This window comes from Pleurotus ostreatus (genome assembly GCF_014466165.1).
Source record: "Pleurotus ostreatus strain PC9 chromosome Unknown scaffold_14, whole genome shotgun sequence".
Classification (NCBI taxonomy): Eukaryota; Fungi; Basidiomycota; class Agaricomycetes; order Agaricales; family Pleurotaceae; genus Pleurotus; species Pleurotus ostreatus.
In genome coordinates, this window is record NW_023503168.1 from 1,838 (window position 1) to 23,273 (window position 21,436).

The following is a 21,436-nucleotide window of genomic DNA, read 5'->3' on the forward strand; positions in this document are numbered from 1 at the left end:
GGACGGATGGAGGCTGATTCCCGTCCAGAGGCGGCAACGATACGTATCCAGCGTGAGGGCTTTAGTCGGGACCAATTTTGACGAGGGCACGCACTCGCCCAGACCTGATGCCGTGGTCCGCTCGCCCGCGACGGGGTTGGCGTATGTCAATGAGCATTCGCCATTCAGGCGTGGTTCGGCTATTTCGCTCGTGGAGCGGCGGGATGTTTCGTTAGTGGACACGGCGCGTCGAGCGAGGGTGAAGGCAACTTGAGAGCGGGGAGAAGTGTTGCAGTAGAGATAAGTGTGTTGAGATGTTAAGTGTGCGAGATCGAGCACACTCCTCGTCGTCATCGACGTTGCCTCCCTGGCCGTGGCCGTCAATTCCGCAAACGAGCCCGATGGACCTGGCGCCGCTGCTCTCACCGTGGTCGCTTGCCGATCCGCCATTTTCAAGTCCCGTTTCGAACGTGAATCGCCATGGGCAGCCGAGCACTTGAAGTTCAATAAAAAGCTGGGTGGCTCCTGTGCCGGTCCCAGCATTGGACCCCCTCTCCGGCCCTTTTCTAACACAGCCGGGTTTTCGATCGGACATGCAATCCGGTCTCATTCCCCAACGAATCTCCGTGCCTGGCTACGAACCTCACCTTGGCAGAGACGAAGGCCAACTGCGCGAGTCGAGTGTGCGCGGCGGAGTTGGGTTAGGCGAGAGAGAGATGAGGCGCGTGAGGTGGTGAGGCAGATGAGCTGTGACGGTCCTTTATACCACGCATCGACGGGTCTGTCGTCGTCCGTGAAGCCGCTCTTTGTTGTGATAGGCTACTAGGACTTCCCCGCGCATCGAATTTTACCTATACGAAGAAGCATTGTGTATTCCTCAGGGTATCCGCCGACATCAACAGGCCTCGGGTATCGCAGATCCTGTAGCGTTGATCAGAATATACTATGAAACGGGCAAAGTACGGTCGACTATTGAACGGTAACTACAGTTGAAAGTACTGGAATACGCTCCTTAGGCATGGTAGAAGCTATTGCATTGTAAATAGTGCCTGCAAGCAAGCTTTTTCCAGCGCCTCTTGAAATCCTCTGCCACGTCATCATACGTGATAACAATGCCATCAGGCCGTCTACCTTTTCCTGCACGAATAATGGCCGAAATGGCTCGACCTGTGGATTTTGAAGCACTGGCTCCTTCGACCCGCTATTCCACCTCCAATCACACCACCTGTATTCGCCACCAACAAGAGAGAGCGTTGAGAGCGTCGTGCCTTGCAGCGCCGGGTATTCAGCAAACATAAACTTGGCTTGCTTCCTAACCTGGCCGGCTAGCAGCTCATATTCGCCCTCGGTTGTGATCTTCCGCTTGTTTTCAACGGCGGAAAATGGGCTGGGTATTCCAGATGCCGAGCACCGGGTCCATGGTGTACAGAAAAATGATGAAGTCAGGCGATTGAGAGGTGGTTTCCATTTCACGCGGTTTATCAGGAGCCGTTGAGGGATCCCGCTTCATCACTGGTTTCTGTTGAAGCGGCACGAAAGGCTCCTGATCGCGGAAAGAGGGAGGAAGAGGGAGCCGAGCTCGCCGAACATTGCTGATAGTTGGCTGCTGTTCTGGTTCCGGTTCCGCGTCCGGTTTCTGGACAGTCAGAAAACACGGCGCTGACGTCGGGCGTGGAAAGCGATTGCTCGCCCCGTTCTCCAGGGTAATTAATGATACTGTCCTGCTCCGCAATTCCTATGATAGGAGAAATCAGTTCGCGTTTGGGTGTGAATAAAGTTGGGCGACAGACCTCTATGCACTGCCCATCGATAATCGCCCCTGGTTAACTTTCCTTGGGGGTTAACGTCAAGCCAAGGGGGCTCCACCGTGGCTGTGGCTGGCGTCGACACAGTCGACTGCCCGACATGGCTCGTAACGCGGGGCCGCGGAAGCCCAGTGGTAGTCTGAGCGATCCAGGAAAGAAATCTGGTCGTGAAGGCATAGTATTTATGCTCTTGTGCGTCATCCGGGATAATATCGAGAGCAAGTTTTGCCTTGCCGATTTGGACGAGGACCTCAGACAGGAAAGATATCTTGCGGTCGGTAGTCCGAGCGATATGGGGTTGCTGAGAGGCGATGACCATGCTGGGTAGAAGAGCAGCGGATTATGCCAGGCGTGGGGGATGCGGTGCACAAAGCGTTTGTCCTGATTTTTATAAGCAAGGACCAGGCCAGCCTGAAGGTGTTTCCCGTTCAAGTAAATCCCCAAATTTAGCTCAGATAATGAACGTTTGAACGTCGAACAAGGAAAGCTGGTCGAGACAAAAGGCATGCCACTGTAGGAACAACAGGCGTGAAGCAAGGATCTCATAGAACAATACGAGAACAATCTCGACATCGAACAAAGCGTCTAAATTTGAGACAATACTGTCATCCAAAAAAGGATGGTGCCACCACAAGTAACTCCGAGTCGGACCCGTGGCGCCCACGTGACAAAAACCAACTTGCCTTTATATTCTCGACTCCTCTCAAGTTGCCACCGAAGCCATGCCCGACTTGGCCTTATCCATGTCCTCTCCGAACGCATCTCAGCATGAGCCTGCCCAGCCCACCATGGCTGATGTCGTTTCCCAAATGACGGGCGCGGACAGGCGTATTTTCTTACTACTTACGTGCCCTCCGAAATCGACCAACGATCTGCACGGTCGCCCATCTTTGAGGGTGAGCAGCTCAGATTCTTACTTCGACCACCAGGGAAATAATTCTCCTCCTCCAGAATGCCTTCATCAAATTCGTATCGCGTGCTCGAGCATACGAATACCTCCCCCTGAACACGGTACCTGACAAGAAAAGCCGATTTCAGCCTCCCCGCTGGCGCTATGGGTACAAGTTCACTTTTGAACAGGCTCTTGCGGTCAATGAGCAGCGTCTACCCCCCGACCAGCAATTATCGCCACTGAGCTGGTTCCGGGAGTGCTGTGACGACGATGCTGACCCCGTCGCCGAGCGCGCTCGTGTTGCGGGTTCATGGCTTGAAACCCGCGTGAATGTTATTATGGAGGGTGACCAAGAAGCGCAATGGTGCCACGCCTGGGAGAATGGCGAGAGGATTCTGGTGCTCAGTTTTAGGGACACATGGCGTCTTGGAGAAGCGCCGGGTGCCGATCAAGTCGCTGCAATCAGCGAGTTGATGTTTGGTAAATACGTGGAGCCCATGTGGTATGTGGATGCGTTCGATTGTTTCTGGGGGGCGAAGTATTAGCCAGTCATGGGCAATGGACTCCTTACGCCTCGCCTGTTCACCTTGTGGAGATTCTTTGCCCAACCTATTTTCATCATAGTATCGCGTCGCAATGTGATGGGTCGTTCATAAGTCGTCTCGCGTTGAAAGGCGTGTCGTGCTCGAGGATTAGAGTCCCAACATATTCACTATCTATCTGGCAGCGCGTCGGACACTGCTCGAACTGAAAGCCGTGAAAATATATTTTCTGATCTAGCTTTAGCTTAGAAACATGGGTGAGTCACTCCCGCAGTGCTAATGAGTGACTTTCGTCGTTTGCGATCCTAGCTACAAGGGTTTCGCGCAAGGCCAAATAATTAGTAGTCGTTCTATCTGGATGGTGACCCTTTATGGCGACCGCCTGGGCGTACAAGCTACCCACCGCCTACAGAGCTACTACCTCCACCGACACTCCAGGCGCACCGCCGTTGAGCCTGTCTGCGCCGGCATCACGTTCTGGCATTTCCTGATTTGCTATGAAGTACTCGCGTTTAGCAATCTAGATTCCGGCTATCGACGATCTCCACCTACTTCTGTGCTGATGAATGCGTTATTCTACTGCGTTATTACTCCGAACGTCCGACCGTTGTCTTCTGTCTTGAAGGGATCGTTCTTGACAAATGATTCATTGCCGTCTCAGCAATTGTATTCCTCCTCTGGAACCCTTCACGTTTCAATGTTCGCCCTCTATTTTTTAAGGTACTCCATCCGTATTTAAAGCATTCATCTACACATTCCTGCAGCACGATCGCGGAGGACGTATTGCGTCTATGGAGGGTGGCCCGACCGCAATGCAAGTACCAACGAACCCGTATTATTTAAGTAGGCCATAGTCCGATAACTACCTACTACAGGAACATGTCTGAATGTCCGTGATGCCAATAGTGTAATGCAAAGTAGCAAATGATGGGTTAAACGAATGTATTTATAAGGGTACTATATAGAAAAGTCGCGTGAGGATGCGGAAGGAACGTCTATGTTTCGAGTCTAGATATTTATTTTGGAAGTCCTTGCGTGCGGGTCACGTCAGCTTTCGGGAACTCCACCACGTTCGCCTCGCAAGCGGTTCTGCGCGTCGTACGTCAGTCTAAGCACATCTAATGATAAGAAGAAAGGCTTACTCCTTTGTAACGGTCGTCATCCTTTGTAACGGTCGTCAGGTCCTGCCCGCTTGGATAAGTGCGCAAGGTATTGACGAGCTCATCGTCGGTAGGGTTGGCATTCATGCAGGGCCCGCGAACGGATTGGCCGCCGTCGCCGTCGAGAACGTTGAGGCTGAACGCTGCTCCGTCATTCCCATTCCAACAGGCGGCAACGTCAGTACCGGTCCATCAAGTCCACCCGAATTAGCCGGCGATCCGCCGAAGCTTCTGCCAAAACACGTTGGGTCGACCTTCGGGTACACCAAGAGTGTCCGACACAATCCGTAGGGTCGTCCGGTCCTTACCGCTACCGATGATGTTATCGTCGCAGATGACGAAGATCAACTTGCGCTTGTTGTCACAGTGCCAGGCAGCGAGTGAATCATTTCTTCGACGCAGCGACTCTTCGCCTTCAGTGTAGCAAAGTGTAGCAAGGAACCTGGCACAGAACGAACTTGTCTTTCATCTCAGGCGTGCGAGTTGCAGTAAGGACTACAAAAAGGGTTAATGAAGCAGGAATATCTGTAGTACAGGATAGACTTACGCCTGAGGACCGTGGATGCCACGAGGACACCCGAAATCGCGAGTAGCAGGTAGCTCTACACGAAACACCTCGGCGTCTTCCTGAAATCCGTCTTCCCGACAAAGACAGCGTTGCGCAGGTAATTCTTATTCCGCGCGCGCACAGCCGGATTCATCTTGGTCATCACCGCCTCAATCGACTTGGTGGAGTCCTGGCCGGCTTGCTGCTTGAAGACATCCACGAGGTTCTCATCGAGGAACTTGTGATCGCCGTCGTCCCAATGGATGCCAAGCGTATTGAGGTAGTCGTTAAGGCCGTGGACGGTGTCGCCCCAGTATCCCACACCCTATAAAGCGCACATAAACATAAGAAATATGAACATTTTCCTGTAAGACATACCTTTGGATGTCCTGGTCACGAGCCTGCGCCAAGATATCCTTCTTCTCGGAGACGAGGGGTCCCTTCTTGTACTGGTTGATCCTAAGCGAGAATCTTGACGTATATTAGTCAGGCTGGGCACGCCTTGAAGTGAAAGAGCCTGACGCATGCGACCCTGTGGGAGGGAGGCCGAGGGTTGCGTTCTTCACGGTGAGCATCATCTGCAAGTCTGTGACAAGGTCCTGGCACGCAAGCACAAGAGGGGGAGGGAGATCCTGACCGACGACCTACTCAAGGGTATCCATCCCGCCGCTGATCAAACCCTGGACGTCGCTGTGGTCTCTGCGCACGAACTTCGAGACGTCATACACCTGACCCTGGATGGTGACCCAAAGTCATCGTCCGTGGTATGCAACGCGGCACAGTAGCCGGCGGAACTCAATGATGTAGAAGATGATGATGGCGTTGAGGATGAAAATGAGGATGGCGATGGCAAGCTTCCCCTGCCACGCCAGCCTCAAATCTGGCCGCTTCATCCACCCTACGCGCGTCAGCATAAACATCGGTCGTCGCGCCCCTCGCACTTCGTCGGCACGTCCTCCACCGCGTGGCAAGACGATTGGCGAGACTTGATGACAGACGTATATTGGAGCCATTGGTGACAGTGAAAACGTAGTGTATGTCCTCAAAAGACTATGAGGCAAGGTGGCCACGGGCGTACGTGCGTAGACATCGATGAGGTCCAGGAGAGGTGGTGAATACAGACAGACGCCCTCGTTCTTCGGGGTGTGTATGCGCCGTGCTCCGATGCCCCACCCTCGTGCTGGTTCTTCGAGTGTCTGTCCCGCCCTCGCCCTTCCGTTGCGCATGCATTGCGCTCCGCTTCAGCTCTTCGAGTGAGCATTCATAGAAGGCGCAGAAACCAAATAACGCACCTTTTGCGCTGATCTCAAGCTCCAGGTCAAGGCTTCCACGTTCTTGGTACAAGCGTGACGAATTGGTGAAGGGCGTGGAACGGCGACGAGTCCGCCGATGACAGGGAGGATGAGGTACTAGCACTATTGAACGTCGAGCACTGTTGTTGAAGGGCATTGTTAGTCCCATAAAGTACTTTGAGGGCGACACGTACCTTCATATCTTCTACATCGAGGACCAACTCCCGATCACCCTCATATCCCTACTCCTCCCTAACTGAGCCGCTCCCATGGGTATTGTCTCCGTCCGTCCGACCGGCGTGCAAAGGTGAAGCCGGTGGGCTTGATACCGCCGATTCTACCGGGCCTCGCTTCAAAACACGCGCGGGATGGCGTTGGAGGCAGTTTTAAGGTACAAGTCCGCCTTGACTCTGCGCTTCAGATGCTGAGTTATCGCGACATCGGAAGGCGTTTGAAGTTGACGAGCGCATGAGTTATCATCGCCCTTTGCAGCACTAATCCCACGTTGAAGTTGACGAAAGGTCGCTGGTGACGTAGAGGTATCGCCTTTGTGAACAGCCCGTAACATTGATGATCACCTTGGCGCGGGAGCTGCAACGTGAGTGTCGTCTCGTAGTCGGCGGGACGAGCGTCGAGGTTGATGGACGACGCAGAACAGGCCGGGGTGCCTTGAGTTGGACGGGGCAGCGATATTCTGCACAGTAGACATGACGCCTGAGTAGTCCCTGTATCAAGGACATCTCGTCGTCTTCCGACCACTGCTCTCTTCCTCTCATCATAGCATGCTAGCCTGCCAATCGGCCAAGCCGCCACCCCTCGAGCGCAGAGCCCATCTGTTCATAATCCGCGAACAGTCCGCAAGATGCGAACGCGACGACGAGGTTGTGAAGAAGCTGGAATGCCAGCATAAATCCTTGGTGGTCCAGGCAACGTAGCTAGCGTGGAGAAGCATCAACCTGGCCGAGCTGCGGGACGCGCGTGTCGACTGGCTTGAAACGTGAGATGGTATCTGCTGGTCTTAAGGTCGACGCCGGAGTGGGTGTCTAGAAAAATCAGGTAGATGAGAATGGGAGGGTTGAAATGAGAAAACCCGTCCATACCCATGGCTGTGGCAACCCCGTATCACACACTCGCATCATGCTCCCGCTCTGTCGCCTGCCTCCCCTCTCCAGGCTCTCCTAGCTAGACTTGGCCATCTGGATCCAATCCAAAACCCTTCGCAGTCTCCACGTAGCAGCAAGCAAATCCCAGTCTTCTGAGTGCTCAACTTAAGCTGCGTTCATGGATGTTAGGTTGTCGAGCTTCAGGTTCATTGTGGGTGCACGGAGATTCGTTTTATAGCTTCGGAGAAAGAGCGCGATCGAACCATTTCTGCGGATAAGGAGGTTTGAAACTTTGGATCAAGTGGGTGATGCGACGAGGGAGGTTGCATGCCGTGATGAACATTTGGAATGACCAGAGACCGAGAAAATCTGGACAAGCGCTGGTCTTGGCACAGGAGTCAGGACAGGTGAGTCGTGATCAGATGCATTGATGCGTGACGCGTGACGCACCACTGCCACGCGTCGTGTCTTTCCTCTAATCTCATCGCACAACATGGCCGCCTGCATGTCTGGGCGTCCTTAGGTACGTTCCAGCTCCTTTTTTCGTTCTTAATTGCTCACAACTACCTATAGTTATCAGCTTGACAGGCTGACCAGCTGCCGAGCCACTAGCGCTCAACAAGGCATACGCAGACGCCTCAACGACAAGTAGCCGCCAGCGGCCACGTCCACACCGTCCACACCGCCAGCTCAAGTACGATACCACCACCATCCGCTTTCACACACGCTGCACATATGCGTACACGTAGCGGGCTTTGCCACCGCATTGTAACCGTATCGAACATTGCCGCCCCACTGTATCTGGGCGAACTTAGGTGCTTGCCAGCATTTTACGTTTCGGTATTCTTACTCACAGATGATAACACCTTGATAGGTTCGAGCCACACCTGTGCTTCCCTCTGCGCGACCCACTCGAGCGCTACGCCGCCGCCGCCGCACCACCACCACCGCCGTCAGCGTGCACATGCCTGACCGATGTCATAACATCGCCGCCACCGCCCTCGACCCCTCGACTAACGCGTAGGGCAACTCGCGTCGACAATCCAAACGCCGCATAGACGTGTCGTTGCAACGAACGCTGTGTATGGCGCGTCTCAGGTGTCCACCACCTCCAACCCTCCCTCTGCGCCGCTCAACGCGTGCGGACGGCTTTACCAACACATATAGGCCAATCCCACGCATTCTGTACTTCGCCTTGTGCGCCGCTTCACGCGTGCGTACGACGGATTGTCCACGCGTCAATCAGACCTCGTCGCTCTCTGAGCTGAGTGTTCGACACGCGTAACAGTATCACTCCTTCACGCCCACTCCTCGCTCGCTGAACCCACGGGAACGTCGTCCCGTCTCCTCGTCACCACGTTAAAACCGCTGACTTGCCATGCGCGTACGGCTTGACGATGACGGTTCGACGACGGTGCCGCCCTGTCCACCCCCACATCACCGCATAGGCTATCCCGCAACATGGGTTGACGACTCCTCTCTTAGCCTCTACGCAGTCCATGACTCGAGTATATTGTAAGCCTTGACAGTGCCCCGTACATCCTGACTCGTTTACTTTGTTTCCCCTTTCCATTAGCTTGCCTTTTGTTTAAATAGTTATGCGTGAATTAACTACTGCTACTAGTTTGGCAAACATCATCGTGAATAAGGGCTACAATATATTAACCGCAATACCGCAACCTGTTCCGACAGAGAAATCTTGTAGATCGCTCCATCGATCTTTCAACTTCCCTCGCGGATTACCTCCTTTGTTCATCATCAGTCTCCCAGTTGACCGGGTACGTTGGATTTCGATGCAAGTCGATCCGGGTCTTGATTACCCGGACATCTACAAAAGGAAAGTCATCAAATAAAGGACGTCATGGGTGTCCCAGTTTCCTGTACAGTGCTAAACAAGACCGTACATGAAACTTTGACAGCCCCTATCTCGAGTTTGCGCGTGTACCCAACCTTTTCTTCTTTGGCTTTCAAGAAATCGGTGCGCTGTGGTCGCGTTCCCATATCTTGGTATCATCTTCGCGCCAATGTTCCTTATTTATTTCAGCACCGGTACCGCGATCTACTATCGGAGCACATCTATCGAAACCAAGTGCCTTCGCTTCGCTCGAGACTGTACGGGTTGTACTCAGGTATGTCGAGTCCCATTGTTTTGGGTTCGACCTGGAGCCTCAGTCTTATTTACCTAGGTTCCTTGCGCTCTTCGTCGAGTCCCTCGCCCGATTTTGGGACCTTTCCACTAAGAAGGTTAACTTTTGTCAATTAGAATCCTTTCCGAACTACAGAGCTCACCCGACAACTACAGGCATGCGATTCCTCTCCTGGCTGGTCGCGAGTCTCTTTGAGTTTTGTCGCGCATTTCGTGGTCCATCGTCCGCTCGCTGCTTCGTCGTCGTCGTGATTTTTCTGAGCCATGCAGCGAGCCCAGCTGTGGCGTCCAAAGTCTCCCCTCAATACCGGCAGCCTCGATAACAACCCGGCACGTAGTTGGGTATGCACATCGGCACCTCGAATGTTGTAGGATGTGCCCTTGTGCACTGAAAGCTCCAGCCCGCCACCCCACCCAAATGGCAGTACGAGGAAGCAAGTATACTCCGCCGTGTTCTCCAGCGCCAAGTCCAGAGAGTCGAGGTTTCTGCATAGAGTTCCTTCGGAAGTAAGTGGTGCTGTTTTATTTCCTGGCAAACGTCTCGTTGAGCTTTTTACAAGGTAAACTATACATCCGCATTTGCAATCCCTCGACGACGAATACCACCCTCCGTTCTCCGTCCATTCCTGCAGCAACGACACCGACAAACCTACGGACAGCTCAATGGACGCGCTCATTGGTCCCCACCACGCTGTCATCACCCCTCTAGAGCGGAGAGAGACGAGATTCACCCACCGAGTTTCGGGTTGGCACATCCAGCCATAGCGCAAGCCACTACTCCTACGAAGTCCCTCACCACGCCGATTCGACCTACACTCTCTCAGGCTCAGCAACATGCGCAGCAGCGAACATCTTCGACGCGTTGCCGCGGGAGTTGGGCGTTTTGGGATCAGGCTCGCGTTCATTACGGAGACAATCTCGCTCACCCTTGTGCCTGTCATCGAGGATGAGCCGTTTGCCTCTGTAGGTCGTGCTGCGCACAATTTTGCCATACCTGGCGGCATACTGATATTGAAAGCGGATATAGGCTCAGGTGAGTAACTCATTTCCTTATCGTTCGGTTCAACGTCTAATCCCGTCTTGTTTTCTTTGCTTCTCTCCTCTCTCATAGGCAGTATGCGCTTCCCCAGTTGACGCACATCCCACAGAGCACAGTCATACACTTCTCCCTGCCGCTCAGCACAGGTGCCAATGCTAAAGGGCTTCCGTCGCGCGTCAGGCTACACGCACATCCCTGCTCGTCTGCTCGTCCACGCAGGACACCGCAACTGGAGGAAAAATGGGTCGAAGAGGCGAGTTGAGAGGAACAGATTTACTTGCGCGCCCGATGGACCGGCTGTGCTTATTGTTCTCGAATGCCGTGGGTTGCATAGGGATCAGGAGCGATCACCGCGCGATGAAGCCGATCTTCGAGTGGTGCTGCTGCCCCCGCGCGCGCTTCTAATTCCTCCATCCTCGACAAGTCTACCTCGCTCCAAGCGCGTGTCAGGATGAGGGCCCTCGTAACAAGGAAAGCATGCCCTGCACACATTCGCACCCCCGCGTCATTCTCTGACTTAGGGCAGCGCTGCCCTACGCTTTAAGCTCAGGAATAGACGACGCCTATGTCGTTACCCCTTCTTCCCCCATTGAACTCCGTCCCCGACCTGTTTTTCATCTCGCTCGCCATCCAAATGAAAGGTGGAGCTCCCGTCACCGAAACGCGTCTGGGACTCAGTTGATTCTCTACACATACGCGAGAGGCCGTCTTGCTGGACGAGAGGAATGTCAAGAAAATGTGGTCGCGCACCGATCAATCTGCCTGCTTTAACTCCTACGCGTGTTGCGTGGCTAGCCGCTAGCGAAAGCCACGGTCCTTGTTACGACGATAATGAAAGCCTGGGTTCGTTGCGCGATGTGGGTGGTGCGGGCGGAGGGAGCGTGGTTATCGCTTGGGAGATCATCCAGCGCGAGCTTGGCTGATGTTACCCGCGCAGGACCTCAAGTCGGCATTCTCTATGTCAAAGCTGTGCCAGCTCGTCTCCTTCACCCCTCTGCGATTTACCGTCGGTCATTCACTTTCACCTCTACCCTCTCAACCTTTTCTTCCCTGTGTAGTCATCACATGTCACGTATCTCTTCCACAGTTCCACTCTCATATTAACGCTATCTTTCCTTGTGGACTCTACAATTACTTTTATCGGGCTGGTTTCGAATTATCTGTCGACGTGGTTCTCTCTAGGTGTATGCTTGGGAGGTGTGCGGCGCACGCAGCACTTTGACGACATCCACACCACGTCTTCCCAATGTCTCTGCATCCTCTCATCGATCTTTTGGTTCGGCTTCCTTTACTCTCATGAAATGAGAGAGTACACTGGGTCTACATCGGAGGTGGAGCAGCTCTTGTTTGACTCAATGAGGATAAGACCTTGCTGCGATGGCGTCGGGAATACTATCAAGTCGGTATGTCCTGCGTTTCGGTATCATTTGGTTGTGGCTGGCTGAAAGCTTTCGTTTTTGTAGGTCGTTGCTTCGATCGAGGGAGCTCCTGAGATTCGCGGTGAGTACCCTTCCAGTGTATGTATGCTCGCTCTATGTGCTAAGTTGTCGATCTTGACTTTCTCCACGCTTAAGAGTCATACAAACTCCCATGACAGAGGCATCGAGTTGTTTGATGGTGCGCCGCCCCTCGCAACGCGTCCCACGTCTTTCAGGAGGAGTCAATGCGCCGCCCGCGCAGGGTACGCTGCCTTGCCGCACTCGGAGGTGCACACCTCCCAGAGTCCCGTACCTCACCCCCAGGCGGAATGACTGGCGTCCCGTTGACCTTCATATTGTATCATCCCCAGATATTCAATCGCTCGCATTCTTCTCTGAATATACTTGCGATTCCAACCATCTGTTGCCGCGTTCCACGATTTTTAACCTGTATCTACTCTACTGCGCTGACACCTTTACTTTGTTCCACTAATTAAGTACTGCTATCACTCCTAAGTAGCTCGTCGACTTGTGGTCAAACTTTGCTCCGTTGGCGTTGAGGCCTGAGGCCGTATGCCGACTGTGCACTCCGATTCCGATCAATCCCAAAGCCCATACTCCGCCGACGACGGGACTGAAGTATGGTTGCGCTGGAGTTAGTGCTAGACGAACCCCAAGTATCCTAGGCGAAGCGCACTCCACAATCTCCAGAGCCTCGTGTTTATAGTAGACAAGATGCCCCGGACCTCACATGGAACGTGCCGGAAACACAATTGTCAAATTCGCAATCCTAACCACCTCCACTAGCACAGCTGCAACCAAATACACTACCAGACCCGACGTCTTCGCCGAAGGCGGGACTTCAACGAAAGCTCCCCGCAACGCCGAACTCTTTCACGAAAATCACACGTATACCGCTTAAACCACCACAGTTGGCACGGGAGCTCTCCAGCGACGGATCTGACGATGGGGCACGCCGCCGCCGCCGCCCGCGGAAGGAGTTCAAGTGTCTCCCTGTCATGACACCTTTTTTCTTCTACCCACGTCTACGCCGCGAGGACTCGATAGAATCTCATCAGTCCGATACATCCCCCCAGCCCCCCAGCCCGCTTTGATCTGGTCGAGGCTTCGCCTCGCTCTCAGGTCAGATTAACCCAATACCCTTTTTTCTTACTCTGACGCCACTGCTCCTCCCAGAGCTTTCCTCCTAGTCGCCCGCCCTTCCTCAATGCGGCCCTCACCCAGCTGAGTGCCGAATCCTATGAGGCTAACTTGGAAGAGGTTTGGGCCCCGAAGGAGGTTCGATCCTAACGCCTCTTGACACGCTAAGAGCCATGTCTTCCCTTCTCGACTTTCTGTCTAGGCCTGATCTCCGAAGCACGACGCCTCGCGTCAATCACTGTTCATTCACTCCCAACCCGTTTCCTCTCTACAACCACCTATCGACGCGTTACCGCTGCCTCTCGCGATTCCAACCAGCGCTCTCTGGCCGTAAATTATCCCCATCACTGCTTATAATCCATGTCTCATTACAATGGACCCGCATCTCGTAAGCCCTCGGGCTAGGAGGTTGGCATTGGCATGCCTGTCAGTGAAGATCCAAAAGGTCTTGCGGCGCTCAAGCGAGTGGTGTAATCGGGATGTGCGGTATCTGGCGTGGCCCAGAAGGTGGCCTACGCCCTTCACCTCGAATCAGAGTCAACAACAACGACGCGGCACTCGCAAAGTGCGAGTCCCAGGCCGAGTCTTATTGTCATGCTGGGTCGACGATCTCGCGCACGAGGAATTGGACCCAATGCTCGTTTGGGCTCGTGACAGTGTGAACGATTTAAGGTGGGGCTATTGGGCAATGGTGGCGACCCGTCATTCGTGGGGTGTTTATCGACAAGCTGGGATGCAAACCTCTTAAGCATCGCTCGATCGTTTGCATCCACGAGTGCACAAAAGCACAGCCAAGCTATGACGACATGGGTGGCTGGAAGATGATCAGAGGGGCAGGGACGCAGTCTGGTGCTCTGCGCAGATGGCTTTGGAGCTAGCATGGAGTGACCAAACTCAAAGCTCATTGACGGAAAGCAGGAACGCAGCACCGTTATTTGGCACACTGCGTGGCCGAGTGGATGGTGCGAGGAAGCAACTTGTTTGTGTTGGCGAGGACAGAACAGAATTGAGGGCGGTTGGTTGGTAAAGATGCGAGCTGTGCCTGGACCACTATACAGGTAAGCAACTTGCATTTGCAGATTTTCGGATGCTTCTTACACATTACTTCTCAGCTGAGCGACGAGGTCAGAGTGGATGATGGTGGCAGTGTGGTGAGATGAGTCACCCTGTATTACTATCGGTAAGGTAGACTCACGGTGTCAGTGACGATAGTCATCGCCTACCGATAGCTATCCAGTTGCACAAGGCGGGTGTTAGTTAGAGGAGGCTGTGGTGTGGAGGTCATCTTGGAGGCGGGCTGAGCTCAACGGCGCAAGGACGTGAGGTGGAGGGCGAGTTTTCGAGCGAGAGCAGAGCCTTTGTCGTATACTGTGTAGGCAGAGGGAGTGTAGACGACGGCAGCTCGCAGCGATGAGCGGTCGACATCTGTTAGGAAAGCTGAGGGAATCGTTGCTGGTGAGAAAAGGGCTATAGCAGCCCAAGATAAGTTTGCTGTGGGCGTCCAGGGCGAGTGTAGAACATACGGAAGCTGCAACGGTTCAAACGGCTAAGCATGCCGGCACCGAAGAATGCGGGAGTGACTGTATCGATGTTGAGTTAGTAGGTAAATTCAGTTAGTCGGATGGTGGAAATAGTAGATCATGAAACCAAACTCTGAGCAGTACAGTTCTTCAGTCCGAGGATGAATTGGGCTCTGTTGATGCAAGTTTGGTCAAAGTTTGGCAACACTGATGACTGGAGGTTCAGATTCGCCCTGCACCATGCTGTCGAGACGGTATATCCATGACGACAAACCTTCAGAAGATGCCAAGAAACTTGTTGGCCGTGTTGATCCAAACAGTCAACGGTGTCTCATCGAGAACCGCCAAGATCTCGCTGTCGAGCATTGTTACCTCCTTCCAACATATCTGTTGCGGAATGAACGAATCGTAGAAGTCATCCCTTCTTTGACTAAATTGACTTATTGGACTGGCCTCATGTCCCGATGTTGTAGATGTCGTCTCTGGAGTGGTTCTGGGGGATGAAGCACGGCTCCCTGAACCTTGATACCAGGTACAACGTCTTTCCAAGTAAGTTTCTCCTCCTCATGAGCTTCCATACGTTTCACCTGAGACTGATTGGTCTCATAGTCAGTTCTTCGCTCCTCCGTCTATATGAAGAGAATAAGTGGGGGTTACTCCCATCAGATGACATTGTTCATCACTATGCCCGAGGACTTAGTCTTGGTTTTGCAAGCCGGCCTAAGGGAGACACTGTACAAGTGCGTACTTGAGCTTATCCGACTCTTATCCGTGCTGATCTCTTCTCCAGAATGGCGTCTTCACATATAGATTCCTTCCACTTTCCAAGGCCATTGAGTCTATGGGCATTCTACACCAGCATGATCATCCGACCCCTCATCCTCCTACACCAAGTAGCTTTATCACATCCGTCCATCCATTCTCAGAGCTTCAGAACCTCGAGTCGCACCTTCATCCCAAGTTCGCAATCGCTGCCCTTGGTTATAAACTGGGTTTGGTCGATCAGAATCGACGCAAAGAGCTCCTCCTTCATTGGCCCATCCTTTGGACATTGATGTCCGTTCATCGTGCTTGGATGGTATCCGTTCCGGTGGTTGCCTGCGATCACGAATCCTTCGCGTCTCTTTCAGAGTCTAGAAGCACGTCAGACTCAGGCTATGGCGGCGGAATCAGCGAAGGTACTATCCCGATACGCCCACGTCCAAGGGTATCTGCAAAACGGGAAAGGTCTGCCAGCCTTGATGAGCTGTCCATGTCTTCACAGAAGCGCGCTCGACTTTCTGCTCATGCTTTGTTATGTCACGACCGACGCAGTGACAGAAGTGGATGGACCCGGAAGAGAATATCTGATTGGGCTGCATCGTCCGCGTGTACTTTCGATTTGTAGTTAGTGTGGCTGGATGCTTATGTCATGTTTTTGCTTTTTCCTTGAGGCTTGAGAAGATCAGTGCATGTGTGACACGTTTGGCATCGAGGATAGATTTGACCCACCCATCCTCGTATCAACCATTCATGAGCCAGCAAAAGACCCCAGAATCCCGCCTTGGGTGCCCTCACGGGGCACTAAAATCAGAGTTGACTCTGTTGATCCCAATCAAGGCCGCTGCCTCATCGAAAACTGCCTAAAGTTTCGGGAGGTTGAATACTGCCATGTTATACCACGAAGCTTTACAAAGTTCACCGACAATGTATGTCTCCAGATTAGTCATCGCGACTAGCAAACTCACTCAATCATCGTAGATGACAAATCTTGAGTGGTACTGGGGGCTGAGACATTCAACCCTGGACCTGGATACGAGGCGTAATATTTTGCTCGGTAACCCAGGCTCTTTCACCTTGATATCTCAGGATTAATGACATCATGCGATTATTTAGCTGGATCTTCTCTGCACGGCCTTCATGACAATCACCGTTGGGGGTTGCTGCCACCCGACGATATAATCAACAAGTATGCGAACAACATTGACGAAGAGGAGCACTATCAAAGGGGGTCTGTTGAAGTCCCCGTAAGTACATCCAAGTATTTTTGCTTTATTGCCTCTGATTCAATAGCGTATTATAGGACGGGGTCTTCTCATACCGACTCATCCCGCTTCATCCAGGCATGGAAACCATTGGCATTCACCGCCAGCTGGGACACGAGCCCGACAACCTTACTTTCACAACACATGTATTTCCGTTCGACCAGCTGCCACCCCTTCAATGCCATATCCACCCAAAATTTGCAATCTACGAGTTTGGCTCAAAACTCGTCGGGCTCGCCGCTGAGATGCGGGCTGAGCTTTTCGAACGTTGGCCAATTCTTGACAAAATTGCCCTTATCTACAGGGCGTGGGACGCGCCCCCGACAGAGGATATTTCAAAATGGCTGATGGACATCCCGGACTCAAAAGGTGACTCCAGTGACGATGATGAATATCCCCCACAAGGTATGAAGCGACGCAGAGGCTCAAGCATTCACATACCTCAGTGTAAACTGTCTGGTACTCCCAGACGGATAGAAACTACACCCCCCCGTACTCCCAGGGCAAGCTGGACCCGGCCGGGATATATCTGTCCCTGGTGCACCCAGGTGAGCTGGAGTATATCTGTTCTGAGACTCCCAGTTCCAGTAAACTTTATCCTGCGGAAAATTCCAGGGTGGGATAAACTGACTACAGGAGCTGAATATCCATCCACTGGTACTCCCAGGGTGGATAGACTTGAGTTTGTAAGGAGACAGCAAGTGAATCTGAAATATCCATCCTGTGGCACTCCCACTGTGGATAAATTAGAATACCCATCCACTGGTACTCCCAGGGTGGATAGACTTGAGTTGGTAAGGGGACAGCAGGTGAATCTGAAATATCCATGCGCTGAGACTCTCGGTGGGGATAAACATGGAATATCCATGCGCTGAGACTCTCGGTGGGGATAAACATGGAATATCCATGCACTGAGACTCTCGGTGGGGATAAACATGGAATATCCATGCACTGAGACTCTCGGTGGGGATAAACATGGAATATCCATGTGCTGAGACTCTCGGCGCAGATAAAATACACACATTCCCGCAAATTGAGACACCATGAAAATGAGCATATTTGAGCACAAGACATTTACATTACATCGCCATGTGTTATTACCGGGCTCTGGTAGTACGTCCACCTCTAGGAGATATATCAGCTACCTTGACTTGATTCCCCATGAATATCACTCACAAAGCTGGTGCTTTCAAGAGCTCAATAAAAAGCAGGCGGAGCTCCTTGCAGACGGTGACACATTGTTGGGCCTCTGCTCCTTGAGGCTTTTGACGCCTCACCACACCCTTTCCCCACACATTGACCGCCCATAACATCACCAACAGTCCCCTACCACCACGCTGGAGATGTGGTTGCTCCAAGAGTCCATCCAGCCCCTTTTCTTCACGAACCTCTTTATCTGCATCCTTCTGCTTCTTCCACCATTTCCACATATCTTCACCAAACTTGGCATCACCTATCAAGCCATCCACATCAAACAAACCTTCTTCTTGCCAAGCATCAACCCAGACATCCACCGCAGTTGGTAATCCTTCAACATGATGAGGCACCCCATCCCCGTCAACAGCCTTCCCTAATAATGCCTTCTCCAGTGCCCAATAATTATCAACCACTGCCCTCCAATCTGCCCCGAAGCTTTGAAAGATGTGAGCATCCTCACGGAGTAAACCACATGAACTAGCCAGAGTTAACAGATCTTTAGGAATCCTTGATGCTTTCCCGATCCAATCCCTTTTCAGCTCGGCTTTGGCTTTAGGGCCAGCGTCTTTGGCTTTAGGGCCGGCGTCTTTGGCTTTAGGGCCGGCGTTCTTGGCCTGCCCGCGCTTTATCTGGTCTTCCTCCCTAAGTACGGACCAATTAAATTCAAATTCAAGTTGAACTAAGAAATTAATGGCTTACCATTTCCGCAGGCTGTTCCTAATTCCGCTGCAAACTTCGCCCAGTTCCTCCCACTCCTTGATTGCGAAAGAAGAATCTTGCATGTATCCAGGAAGACTTTGGGCCTCATCACTACCAGGCTCCAGAAAACAAACTTTGGCCATGTCACGCAGCATGAGACCAACAATGAGAACGGTGGTTTCGACTCGCCCATATGGCCCAACTACATCACCAAGGCCAACATGGGGAAGTGGGTCCTGTAGGAGGTATGCCTTCGCTGCTGCGAAACTTTCACGTTCTTTGTTGGACTTGGACTGCGTGTAAAACTCCATTGGTAGATGTGGTGTTTTCAAAGACCAGCTGCCCCATGTTGGCGGGCGTTGGTTAGACCGCATGGACACTTGCCCTTGCTATAATACAATCAGCCAACCGTCCAACTGATTCATCTAGGAACTACTAACCTTGCACTGGCTCAGCCAACTGATCATGGCTTGATAATCACCGTTTGTCGAGAGAGATCTCAGAAAGATGATGCGGTCCTCGTCGGAGACCTGGCTTGGCGCTAGCATGCCCACTGGAACATCCTTTCCTCCGCCATTCTTGTCAACGTCCATTGCGCTTCCTTTACCATCCACATCACCATCCACATCCATCATTGTGTCAGATGGAGTCTTGATACGCTTGCTTGTTCTGACTTCCACCACTGAACTCCTTCGCCTTTTCCCTTCACCTTTCTCCACCTTGCTTTCCTTGGACAGAGTATCCCAACCTTCTCGGAGACGTAGACCCATGGTTCCTTTATCCTGGCGGCGCAGAAAGTGCATATAATATTGGCGAACATCGGCAATAGGCATCTTTGTTGGTTCCCCAAAGTGTACCCCAGATATCAAAGACTTTGGGTAAATATATGCCTCGTTATCCTGTGAGAGACGAAGCCACGGTAATCTCTTCACTTTGCCGTCAGAGTCCATATCTCCACTGTTTGTCAGTATTTGGAATTTATCCCAATGACAAGTGCCTACCTGCCACCAAATTCCCATATTCACGGAACACCCTGACAATTGCTTCGCTCCTGGCGCCTGCTGGAAGATTTGGGAGCATGGGAATACCATCTTCTGATTCTTCCACAATAGCCCAGGAATCCCGCTCTGGGTCTGTATCCTTAGACTTCACTGCATCTACCGCAATCCTTAGTATTCAACTCGGTGCCAGAACAGACACCCACCTCCATACAGACCGGCAGGCACCGACTCCAACCACTCCTCTTGGAATGCCCGGAAGACATTTGGCTTGATGAACTTGCTTGGACGTTTTCCATCCTTAGTTTCATGCCTATATACATTATATAAGTGAATGTTATCAATCTCATGTACACAGACAACATACCAACGAATGATTGGGGAGTCATCATCTCCTGGCGCCATGCTGAACATAATCACCGATGCTCCGTAGTATTTAGCAAAGTATTCTACTACACTGTTCATGCTCTCCTGCATGTTTCGCTTTGCCAGGCTAAGTATAACAACGGTCAGAAAATCTGACGATAGCGCTAAAACACTCTTACGATGGTTTCATGTTCTTTGGTGGGCCTTGCCTATTCCACTCACGCGCTTTCTTGCTAAAATCATCTTTTTCCTCTTCGGTGAACCCCCCCCAATACTCATTGATGGCCAAGTTGAAACGCTGGCCAAATCCCTTATCTTCGTGATGCGCTAAAATCTTCTTGAAGGCCTCCTCATCACATGCCTTCGCCATTAGCGGCCCAGTCATACGTTTGTGCCATGGAACATCAACATTGCGGGCAGGTTCATCATCCTCGTCATCCTGCTCTTCATCATTCTCCTCTACCGCCTTATTCTTTCCTTTGCCCCCCTTCCCTGCTTTACTCCGGTCATTTGCAGCCCCCATATCCTCCCCATCCAAATCCTTGCAATATCTCTTCTGGTTATTTTTGAACCACCACGCAACTTGCTAGTTGTTGATGAGTCCTCTTCTCTTTCCTGCAATATTGTGAAGTCAAAACTCACCCCCGCTAGACTGGCAGCATCTTTCAAAGGGTTCAACTTGCTGGTGTTTGCCGCCTGCTTTGCATACAACTCTTTGCAGGTGCGTTTGATCACTTCCTCCCTTCCTTCGTTTTTCTTCTTATGCCATTCGACAATTGCTGGCTTCAGAATATCGTCCACATACGGGGTGGACCAGGCCATTGTTGAATTTTCGGATGTGGATGCGGTGGTCTGTAAGGTAGGGCAATATGTTTCCACGGTAAACAATTCATTGTCACACGGAGCTCATAATCTTATGTACTGTGCAAAATTTCTATATAAGGTGGGGTGCATATATAAATACATAAATACATGGCGACTATGTAAGAAACTACAGACATGACCATTGAGTATGGGACAAGGGGGCGGGACACAGGCCACGGGGAAGGCACTGGGATATGAAGTCGGTGGGTGGTGCTTTGTGTACGACCTGTCTTTCTGGCATTGACACGTAATCCAGCACCCCTACTTGAGTTTTGGGTAGCGGAGGAGGATGGAACATGGGATGGGGCGTGAAGCAAGCACAGATGGCAGGACAAGCGGCGGGATGTGGTGTGGGTGGGTGGTACATCGTGTACCGTTTGCTAGGCGCCGACGTGAGATCCCGCGCCCCAAGCCGAGTTTGGGGCAGCGGAGGAGGGCGGAACGCGGGGTGGGGCACGAACCGAGCGCAGACGGCATGGGCATGGAGTGGGCGGGTGGTACACCGTGTACCACTCATTTTATTGTCGTCGACGTGAGATCCTGCGCCCCAAGCCGAGTTTGGGGGCACGGAGGAGGACGGAACGCGGGGTGGGGGCGAATCGAGCGCAGATGGTGTGGTGAGCGGCGGGATGTGGTGTGGGTGGGTGGTACATCGAGTACCATCTGTTTGCCAGGCGTCGACAT

At 52.4% G+C, this 21,436-nt stretch overlaps 7 protein-coding genes across 7 annotated transcripts; 3 read left to right on the plus strand and 4 right to left on the minus strand.

Moving 5' to 3' along the window:
* Nucleotides 1-318: 318 nt before the first annotated feature.
* PC9H_002774 (uncharacterized protein) lies at nt 319-574 on the minus strand (the record flags this gene model as incomplete). The annotated part of the gene is made up of 1 exon (XM_036772386.1): nt 319-574. A coding segment is annotated over one exon (256 nt), but the record flags the coding sequence as incomplete, so codon positions are not given.
* A 774-nt stretch (nt 575-1,348) lies between these two features.
* Nucleotides 1,349-2,103, minus strand: PC9H_002775 (uncharacterized protein; the record flags this gene model as incomplete). The annotated part of the gene is made up of 3 exons (XM_036772387.1): nt 1,349-1,615; nt 1,644-1,714; nt 1,770-2,103. 3 exons carry the CDS (start codon nt 2,101-2,103, stop codon nt 1,349-1,351), a joined length of 672 nt encoding a protein of 223 aa, XP_036625579.1.
* A 403-nt stretch (nt 2,104-2,506) lies between these two features.
* PC9H_002776 (uncharacterized protein) lies at nt 2,507-3,221 on the plus strand (the record flags this gene model as incomplete). Its single annotated transcript, XM_036772388.1, has 2 exons — nt 2,507-2,680; nt 2,736-3,221. 2 exons carry the CDS (start codon nt 2,507-2,509, stop codon nt 3,219-3,221), a joined length of 660 nt encoding a protein of 219 aa, XP_036625580.1.
* Nucleotides 3,222-4,585: 1,364 nt separating this feature from the next.
* Nucleotides 4,586-5,938, minus strand: PC9H_002777 (uncharacterized protein; the record flags this gene model as incomplete). The annotated part of the gene is given in 7 exon segments (XM_036772389.1): nt 4,586-4,820; nt 4,837-4,873; nt 4,926-4,978; nt 4,994-5,123; nt 5,165-5,250; nt 5,304-5,396; nt 5,706-5,938. 7 exon segments carry the CDS (start codon nt 5,936-5,938, stop codon nt 4,586-4,588), a joined length of 867 nt encoding a protein of 288 aa, XP_036625581.1.
* A 5,398-nt stretch (nt 5,939-11,336) lies between these two features.
* PC9H_002778 (uncharacterized protein) lies at nt 11,337-13,038 on the plus strand (the record flags this gene model as incomplete). Its single annotated transcript, XM_036772390.1, has 5 exons — nt 11,337-11,348; nt 11,443-11,511; nt 11,564-11,908; nt 11,969-12,005; nt 12,731-13,038. 5 exons carry the CDS (start codon nt 11,337-11,339, stop codon nt 13,036-13,038), a joined length of 771 nt encoding a protein of 256 aa, XP_036625582.1.
* A 1,806-nt stretch (nt 13,039-14,844) lies between these two features.
* On the plus strand, nt 14,845-17,079 carry PC9H_002779 (uncharacterized protein; the record flags this gene model as incomplete). The annotated part of the gene is made up of 9 exons (XM_036772391.1): nt 14,845-15,018; nt 15,078-15,153; nt 15,214-15,344; nt 15,395-15,974; nt 16,048-16,292; nt 16,345-16,420; nt 16,480-16,610; nt 16,667-17,033; nt 17,075-17,079. 9 exons carry the CDS (start codon nt 14,845-14,847, stop codon nt 17,077-17,079), a joined length of 1,785 nt encoding a protein of 594 aa, XP_036625583.1.
* Nucleotides 17,080-17,800: 721 nt separating this feature from the next.
* Nucleotides 17,801-20,710, minus strand: PC9H_002780 (uncharacterized protein; the record flags this gene model as incomplete). Its single annotated transcript, XM_036772392.1, has 8 exons — nt 17,801-18,467; nt 18,525-18,913; nt 18,965-19,476; nt 19,526-19,681; nt 19,729-19,835; nt 19,890-20,015; nt 20,068-20,474; nt 20,531-20,710. 8 exons carry the CDS (start codon nt 20,708-20,710, stop codon nt 17,801-17,803), a joined length of 2,544 nt encoding a protein of 847 aa, XP_036625584.1.
* Between the last annotated feature and the right edge of the window lie 726 nt (nt 20,711-21,436).